This window comes from Labeo rohita, chromosome 24 (genome assembly GCF_022985175.1).
Source record: "Labeo rohita strain BAU-BD-2019 chromosome 24, IGBB_LRoh.1.0, whole genome shotgun sequence".
Classification (NCBI taxonomy): domain Eukaryota; kingdom Metazoa; phylum Chordata; class Actinopteri; order Cypriniformes; family Cyprinidae; genus Labeo; species Labeo rohita.
Window position 1 is genome coordinate 8,197,140 of NC_066892.1, and position 10,282 is coordinate 8,207,421.

At 32.7% G+C, this 10,282-nt stretch overlaps 1 protein-coding gene across 2 annotated transcripts in view; it reads left to right on the top strand.

The window, feature by feature from the left end:
- Positions 1–454: 454 nt before the first annotated feature.
- The window catches only part of LOC127155509 (guanine nucleotide exchange factor VAV3), a 107,772-nt gene continuing 97,944 nt past the window's right edge, over positions 455–10,282 (top strand). The window contains exon 1 of one of the 2 annotated variants that reach the window (XM_051097753.1): positions 455–849. In XM_051097753.1, the coding sequence (XP_050953710.1) occupies positions 646–849 (204 nt within the window). In that variant the 5' untranslated portion in view covers positions 455–645. The remainder of the gene's footprint in view (positions 850–10,282) is intronic. The other variant, XM_051097752.1, reaches the window with a different exon arrangement.

Here is a 10,282-nt window from a genome sequence, read left to right on the forward strand (position 1 = left end):
TATACCCTGGGAGAAATAATTAAGCATGATTTTGTCAAGAAAATAAAAGTAAATAAAAAATAAGAATGTCTTGAAGTATATACAGTGAGTAAACTAGTTATCAAAGACTATAAAATACCCAAATGTAACAGTGATCACGGCAGCTCTGGCTCCTCAGGCGTTGTTAGCAAACTGACTCGTAAATCTAATTTCAATGGTTACTCAAATGTTTCAAATTCTTAAAACGTATATTTACGTGGGCTTTGTGTAAATGGATATCCCCCTACTTAATGTTTTCCTATTCATAATTCGCGCCCTGATGTAGTGTCGAAATACAGTTTGCGGCTACTATGTGTGAGGCTACGTCCTCCGGGTGTTCCGGGTGTCAAGTCAGCAGCGCAATACACGGAACATCTGAAGCAGGAAGACAGAGAGAGAAAGATAGAGAGAGAGGGGAGGGCGTGGGGAGGGGAGAGTGAAAATAAGAGGTGAAAGAGCGAGTGAGGAGAGCAGCAGCATACGGAGCAGTCACTCTCCTCTGGTGCTCCAACCCTGGAAACACCATCCAGTCATTACATCGCCCGTGATTCTGCTATGCGCATCGGACGAGGAGACGCTACTTGCGCTTTGCTTTTGGATTGGTGTTAAATCGTTTACTCTGACAGGATGGAGCATTGGAGACAATGTGCGCTATGGCTGATCAATTGCAAGGTGCTGCCACCGAACCATCGGGTGACATGGGAGTCCTCTCAGGTGTTCGACCTGGCGCAGACCCTGCGGGATGGGGTCCTTCTGTGCCAGCTTCTCAACAACCTGAGACCACAGTCCATCAACCTGAGGGAGATCAACCTGAGACCTCAGATGTCACAGGTAAGAGATAGCCTACACGAAGGCAAGAAGTTCTGTGTTTACAATAAGAATGGACGTTAAACTCTAGAATTGGAGGGTTAAAGCATTCTTAGAAAAACATGCTGTTGTTATGTATTTGAAAAAGGTGCATTTGCTGCTATGTACGTACTTATACATCCAATATTTTGCAACAGAAAGTTGATGTTTTGCCAAAAATGCTGTACCGTTATTTGTGTGCTAAATTCTGCCCGCTATCGGTTAATATGAGCAGTGCAGTAACAATATAAAGAGAGATAGAATTTTAAACGTTTTAAACATTAAAAGTAACAGAACTTTTAAAAAGACAATTAAAAATTCTAGAATAATCTAGCTTCTAATGGGCGCCACCATGTTGACATCACATGACCCAGCTAACTTTTGTTCTAAGAACGTTTTGCTACATTTCCATAATGTTATAAAAATATTATTACTGATAGTGCTATCAAACGATTCATTGTGATTAATTGAATCCAAACAAAAGTTTTTGTTTACATAATGTATGTGCGTTTATTATGTATATATAAATATGCACACACGCATGTATATATTTAAGAAAAACGTGTTATGTTTATACATTAGAAATATTTATATATGACCACAAAACCAGTCATAAGGATCTTTTTTTTTTTTTTTAATTAAGATTTATACATCATCCGAAAGCTGAATAAATAAGCTTTAATGCAATGTATGTATGAGATACGACTATTTGAAAATCTGGAATCTGAGGGTGCAAAAAATCTAAATATTGAGAAAATCACCTTTAAAGTTGATAAAATGAAGGTCTTAATACATATTACTAATCAAAAGTTAAGTTTTCATATAATTATGGTAGGAAATTTACAAAATATCTTCATGGAATATGATCTTTACTTAATATCCTAATGATTTTTGGCATAAAAGAAAAAATTATCATTTTGACCCATACAGTGTATTTTTGGTTATTGCTACAAACATACCCGTGCTACTTACAATTGGTTGGTGGTCCAGGGTCTCATATATGATATTAATTATACAAATTTAAATATTTACACGGAACCACATACTTTTGAGGTCAAAAGTTTACTTCCCTCTTTCAGAATCATTAAAAATTCTTTGGTTTTTCAGTATTTTGTGTATTTGAACCCTTTCTAACAATGACTGTATGATTTTGAGATTCATCTTTTCACGCTGAGGACAATTGAGGGACTCATATGCAACCTTTACAGAAGGTTCAAACGCTCACTGATGCTTCAGAAGGAAAAATGCATTAAGAGCTGGGGGTGAAAACTTTTGAACAGAATGGAGATGTGTGCATTTTTCTTATTTTGCCTAAATATAAATTTTTTGGTTCTTTTTTTTTTCGATCTTCAAATTAAAAAAAAATGCAGCTCGGCTCTTAATGCGTTGTGTTTCCTTCTGAAGCATCTGTGAGCGTTTGAACTTTCTGTGATAGTTGCGTATGAGTTCCTCAGTTGTTATCAGTGTAAAAAGATGGGGCTCAAAATCATACAGTCATTGTTAGGGTTCAAATACACAAAAATGCTGAAAAACCAAAGAATTTCTGGGACCTAAAGAAATTTTTCTGAAGAACAGCAGGCTGTTTAACTGTTCAGGACAAACAAGGGACTTACGAACAACTATCACTAAACAAAAAAACAGAGCTGTGGATCATTCAGGAAGCAACACAGTATTAAGAATCAAGCGTGTGTCAACTTTTGAACTGGGTCATTTTTATAAATTCAACTATTGTTTTCTCTTGTGGACTATATGTGAACTTCTCTATGTGGTCGGTACTAAATAATGCATTTTGAAATATCCCTCTTATTTTGGTACACTTTTAATGATTCTGAAAGGGGGGGTGTAAACTTTAGACCTCAACTGTAATTATACTAATAATAATTTGTTTAAATTCATGTAGTTCTTTCAGCCAGTCCTCAGCTTGTTTTTTTAAAACATAAAAATAAAAGTATAAATTCTAAAACCACCATATTGGGAATATTAAGAGCTGGCTAAACACAAGCCAGTAATTAGTGAGTGCTCCTTTAAGGACAGTTTTTGACTTTCTATGTAGCTGTCTATGACAGAAAATGTATTTTAAAAGAGTACAACTAGGTCAAAATGATTTTTGATACACAGTTCGGTCAAAACCATGAATCTACAGCGTACCGGACAGGGTCAGGGTTAGACGAAAGCTTTTTAGTCTGGTCTCGTTCGCTGTACCCTGTCAGGTGAGAGCAGGATTAGTTTCAGTATCTGCGGGAAGCTGGTTTATTGAAAACAGCAGCCTGTGATATATATCTCTTGTTCTGTGTTGTCAAACACCATCTGCTCCAAGTCTGGAGTTGATTACACATCCCTCTCACATGAGGAGAAAGCTGCCATCAAAGCAATGACGTTTCATAACTGACAGATACAGTATTCACCTTTATTTTCAAGGAAACGGATATACACTAACCAGCGTCTAGACAGGCACACATGCACTTTGTGATTACATTTGTCAATGTGGCGTGGTCACAGAGTAGCATTTGGTTAGCCTTATTTTTTTAAATGAAAGCTTTGTTTGGTTCACTGGTTTACTGACAAAAACATTCTGTGGAACTTTGAAATATCTGATTGGAATTATAGCAGACGTCATTTTGGCTTTGAAGCATCGCCTTGCCGGCGATTACATCAGATGTGCTTCTTTGTTTCAGTTGGTTTGTTATATCATAGTTTCTTTTAGCGTTCTTGATTTTCATCTGCACTGACGTAGAAGCGTCTCCATTCACCAAAGGGGTTTATCCATTGAGAATTAACATACGCAAAAAAGGGAACAGAAAATGAGCAAATGGTCTGTGTAAACCAGTGTTTTGAGCGTAGAGGTGAAATTTCCATCTCTAAGGGCAGCATCTGAATCCTTGCATGAATTATTCATGACGTTTTTGGCAGCTATTTTATCAAAGACTCATTACAGCACATGGGACACAGACGCAGGCGTCCCGGGGGAACAGCTCAGACAAAAGAAGTGAAGAGAGCAAACTAAAAGCCGGAGTCCCCACCTCATCAGGGCACCTCCAGGGGCCCAATGGACCCTTTGGGTTTCCCTGCACCCCACGATAGGCGTGTAATTAAAATATAATGCCGAATTCACCTCTGAAATTAATGTCAGTAATGGTTTGATGTTCGGGACAGGCAAGAGGGTGTTTTGTGTGTGGAGGAGGGGGTTACACTATTGTACAGTTACATATAGGCAAGCAATTTTGAAGAAGGTACCTTGAAACTGTAGCGTCTGATATATATATATATATATATATATAAGAAATGTTAAAAAAAACAATGAAGATATTTGCATAGTTTTAAAAATTCTATTTTAAATAAATGATGTTTTTCTGAATGTTTTATTCATCAAAGAATAATAGATCTATCTATCTTTCTATCTATCTGTCTATCTATCTATCTATCTATCTATATATATATATATATATATATATATATACATTTTGGAGTCACTTTAAAGATTTTTCAGTAGTTTGGGGTAATTTCAATAGTTTGGTAAATTGATAGTTTATTTATCAACAATGCATTTACATTGTTTCAAAAAAGTATATTTTAAATAAATTACGTTGTTCTGAATTTTGTAATTGTCAAATAATGAATTTTAATTATAATATAAATCTAAATATTTTATATATAATAAAAAATATTTTTATAATATAATATAAATATTTATATAATATCATATTTTATATATACGTTTGAATAATTAGGGGTCATGTTTTAAGGAAATTAATGGTTTCATTTATCCACAATGTGTTTACATAAAATAAATACATTTTAAATGAATGTTTTTCTATGTTCTTTCTATTCATACAAGAATGTGTTTTTTATTATAATATAAATATAAATAGTTTATATATAAATATTTTAAAAACATTTTATATATAAATATATATATATATATATATATATATATATATATGTGTGTGTGTGTGTTTGTGTGTGTGTGTATATTACGTTTTAGTAGTTTAGGAAAGAAATTAAAAGTTTTATTTATCAACAATGCATTTACATTTTAAAAAAAGATCTATTTTAAATAACTGATGTTTTCTGAACTTTCAATTCATTAAAGAATGAATATAAATTTTATATATAAAAATGTATATATAATATAAAATTTTATATATATACATTTATATGAATTAAAAAGTTATATATATGTTTTAATAGTTTTGGGGTCATTTTTTCAAATAAATTAATAGTTTTATTTATTTAAAAAAGAGAGTAAAGATCTTTTCAATGTTTTTATTTATTTTTTTAAATACATTTTGTTTGGAACTGTCTATTCAGCAAAGACAGAATTGTAATGAATAAATGTATTTATTTCAAAATATTTTATATATAAATATATTTTAAAAAAAGATCAAAAACGACTACATATATAACAGCATTTTTTCTTAAATATATACATGTATGTGTGAGCTTGGTAATATTTTTAATGAAGATACATAGAGATTAATATTGTAAAACATTGCAATATTGCAGTTTAAAATTACTGTTTAATATATTTTTTTAAATGTAGTTTTTAGTGCAGGCCAACAAGTAATCACAATTTATACATTTTTGTTTACACAGTATATGTGTACTGTGTATATGTGTTATGTATATATAATGACAAACACATACAGTGTATATTTTGAAAATATTTACATGTATATATTTATTTGTATTTATCTAATTTATATTATATATAAATATATTTAATATATAAACAACGTTTTTTTCTTAAATATATACATGCATGTGTGTGTGCGTTTGTGTGTGTGTGTGTGTATATATATATATATACACAATATACACAGGACACACATATATTATGTACACAAAAAAATGTTTATTTTGGATACGATTAATCGTGATTAATTGTTTCCCAACACTAGTAACTTTTAATTACATAATTATATTGTAAATTCCATATCTAAATATATCAACTTCTGAAGATTTGTGCTTTAAAATCAGCTGAGAAAATGCAAAAAGCAGTTAGCGGATTCTCTCGGGCCTACATACAGTACAGCTTTAGAACAACACAGAAGCTTCAGGGCAAGTTTGAAACATGAAACGTGGAAGTGCAAGTTTGAGGAAGCCACAAAGGCAAGCGCGTTTCTCACGCACTGCGTCAAATCAGACGGTTGGTTTATGGGTTTCTTCCGTTCAACGTGTGCTCTTTTGAGAAGACTGTAAGGAAATGGCAACAGGTGTTTGGCGGCGCGTCAGAACTTTATTTAGATATCGACAGATGTCAGGGAGAGTTAAGTCATGCGGGATGTCATGCAAGATTTCATTATCAAACAGTGAAGTTATCTGCATTACAAATGCACGTAATGCACACGAGCCCTCTTATTTGCACCCGCTCGCGAGCATCTGGTTTGCTGCAGAATCGCCGGCGTGCGGTTATTTCACACTGTCATTCTAATGCCAGATAGTCACTGTCTCATCATTAGGTTGGAGGGGGAAACACAAACGCTGACGCCCACTCGTTGGGCAGATAGTTTCCGAGCAGTGACGCCCGCTGGGGAAATGAGGAAATGGGATGGAGGAAGGAAATGAAACTAAACGTCCTCTAAAGACCCTTGACTGCACCGTGGTGAAACATCAGAACCTCCACTGGGCCTTTTTTTCAGTGAAACGGCGAGCAACAAGCTCCCGTCTGAACACCGTCTCAATTTTTGACTTCTTACTGTAATACGATGTGATTTACAAAACGTACATGACAGATCCTGGGCTGTTATTCAAGAATATACTTTACATTTTTTATGAGGTGTCTATTGAGAATCTCTTTGAATAATACACATGTACTGTACTTTACATAGTCTGTTAAAAGCTCCTTTTGGGAAAGGGTCAGACACTGGTCACGGCAGCAGATGTGTGCGTTTGAGTATTGAAACACCCATCAGTTTTAGTTAAATTACAGCTCCAGGTTGTTTTTTTTTGTAATTCTCAGTATCAGAATTTGGATTTCAGACTGGGACTGGTTGCATTTGGTTTCCAGCAAACCAATACAAGAGGAATAACTAGACATTTGCGTTTTTCTAAAGTAAATATGAATGTGGTTGCCCATGCAAAATCGGTGAGTGTAGTTGTGAAGGCCTTTCTATACAGTTTCAGATGTGTTTTGCATTGTCAGTGAGCTGCGTGCATAATCAAAATAAAACCAAAAGTGTGATATGACTTAGTCTGATTATCAAATTACAAAGGCTGCGATATATTTACATAAATGTATGCACTGCATGTTTCATGGGGAAGCGCAGCACTGTATTCTTTAAGTGTGAGCAGCTCATAGTCTGGTGTTTTCGGTCTCTCAAAGTGCTTTTGTTCACAGTAAGAATGAAACATAAACATGGATATTGTATATAGTTCCACTGTAAAAATATACTATTCACCAGCTTGTGATTTGATTTGATTTCTGATTCTGTTTGATTCAATATGGATTATTTTCAATATATATCAGGTACAGTACATGCCAGATTTTCTTAAGAATAAAAAATGTCGTAACTAATGCTCTAAAATATACATGAGAGTCAGTTAGTACTACATTACTATGATATTGAAATTAACTGATTTTTATACAAATGCTTACGTTTTTATAGTAGTGAGGTTACAATTACATAATTATATTTCTACTCCAATTCCTTTTTTGAAATATAACATTTAAATGGTGGAAAAAAAGAGAAATCTCTCTATATTTTTTTACCCAGCCCTAATATTATATTATAGTATATTATATTATATTATATTATATTATTAAAATGTTATTTTATAATAATAATAATAATTTTATTGCACTGTAAAAATATTATTTTATTTTTCTTAAACTCTTACATTACAAATTATTACTATATATTAATATTATATTACTTTTGGTTAATTTGTAATACCATAATAATAATAATAATAATAATAATACATTTTCATATTAGTATATATTCACAAACGTTTTGGTAAAATTTTGCAGTCCAACAAACAAGCACAGCACATTTCTTTTCTTTTCTTTTTTTTTTTTGCATTTAAAATGTCAATTTAAAATTTTCAGACTGTAAAAATATTAAAATTTCTTAAACACTTATATTGCAAATTAATATAATATAGGAATATTACATAAATTTTGTTTAATATTTTTAAATTTTTAAAAAATTATTTTTCATTTTGATTTCAAGTTTTGGTCAAATTTTGCAGTCATACAAACAAGCACAGCGTTTTTTTTTTTTTTTTTTTTTTTTTTTAAATTTTTCTTTTTTTTCCTGCATTTTAAATGTCACAATTTTACTGGAAAATACTTCTTTAATTTTCTTAAACACTTATTTTACTAATTAATGTAATATATGAAGTATTACGTTAATTTTGCTTGATATTTTGAATGTGTGATATAATAATAATAATAATAATAATAATAATAATAATAATAATAATATTTATTGATATAGATTTACTAAAGTTACTTCACATTTTGCAGTCCTACTACTTCTTTTCCCCCACATTTTACATTTTTAAATGTCAATTGCTAAAGTTTATTTCACTGTGAAAATATTATTTTAATTTTTAAAAAACACTTATATTACAAATTAATATTATATATTAATATTACATTAATATTGTTTAATCATTTTAATTTGTATTATAATAATAATCATCATCATAATTATGATCATATTTCATATAGACATATATTCACAAAAGTTTTGGTCAGATTTTGCAGTCCTACAAACAAGCACATCAAACCTTTTTTCTTCATGTTTTTTTTTTTTTTCTGCATTTTAAATATCAACTGCAAATTTTTATTGGACTGTAAAAATATTATTTTAATTTTCTTTACATTAATATGACATTAATTTTGTTTAATATATTTTTAATTTGTAATATAATAATAATAATAATAATAATAATCATATTTCATATTGATATATATTCACAAACGTTTTGGTCAAATTTTGCATTCCTACAAACAAGCGCAGCATTTCACTTGTTTTCAGCAAAATTAAATATATTTAATTAAACAATTGAACTGTGGTGTCCAATTGTGCAAAAAACCTGTGATATCCTTCTCTGTAATCACATGGCACAGTGGCTTTTTGACAATCAGCACTGCTCTCTTAAATGCATGCAATTTCAATTAAAAAAAAAAAAAAAACGCAATTACACTTCCCCCCAAATTAGAGTGTAGCCCTAATTGTCAGCTTGTTGCTGGCCACTATGGCATTTCTAGGTGGTTTGGCCGGTTATGTACTGGCACATTATTTGAGGCCTCATTTGTGTCGGTAACACATGTAGTGCGGCATTACATGCCAGAATTGAATAAATAGACTTAATGGTTTGTTCAGATCCCCAACCCAAAGTATGCTCATTAGTAACGGTGAAAGTCACTACATCACACTACAGGAATAAAACGATGCAGAAACAGCATGTCATGCATATTAATGCACATTTTCAGGATGCACAAATCTTTGCAAGGTCTAGTAAGTCCAGCCAGACCTCGCTCTCTCTCTCTCTCTCTCTCTCTCTCTCTCTCTCTCTCTCTCTCTGTTTCTCTGAGACTGACCTTTCCTTCTGTCACCAAGGTAACAGCCTCTACTGTAAATGGTTGGGGATCAGGAGGAATAAAGATACTCTCTAAAGACAGTGTGAATCGCACATTTACAGTTCATCTTTTGAGCTGCACAGATGGATTTTTGCACAGTAATGTGCTAATTATGCCGGTCACCAAGGGATACACGCATGCATTAGGATTTGTAAATGAAGGCGGACAATTCCATGTTCAGCCAGAGCTCTTTTGTTGCAAAAAATCCATGATTATTATGTTTGGAAAACCTACCCAGCCCCTCTTATGAGATTTGAATCGTATTCTGAACATTGTAAAAGCATTTACCCTCCACGTTAATGACATTAAACTGAATCGAGATGGTCATTAATGATGAGATTTAATTGTAGTATCCTTTTAAGTGGCCGATTAAAAACAGCCATATCCTTTTCTGTGCTCACATGGCAAAATGGCTTTTTAGATGACACGTATGACGATCAATCAGCGCTGCTTTCGTGAATGCATGCACACATCCTGCAGCGGTGCAGTAGGTTTTGCTTTAGACCTTCAGCAGAGCAATGACATCACGGCGCACAATGAAACGGGCATTATCTCGTCTCGGTCGGGTTAAAAATAGCCCGTAGACGGGCGATGTAAAAATGCAGTGGCACTGCTCGAATTTGAGCAGGATGCCAGTGAAGCACTAATATCGAATTGCATTTTCAAAGTGCTGATGCATCTGGAAAGTGAAGCTCCTGAGATAAAATAAGAGGATTGATGTTTTGAGTGCTGTTAAAGTGCATTCAGACACATTCTGACAGAACGCATCGCAAGGGTTGTCACAGATGACAGTTTTGAGCTCTTGAACAATCCTACTGCTTCCCTTAG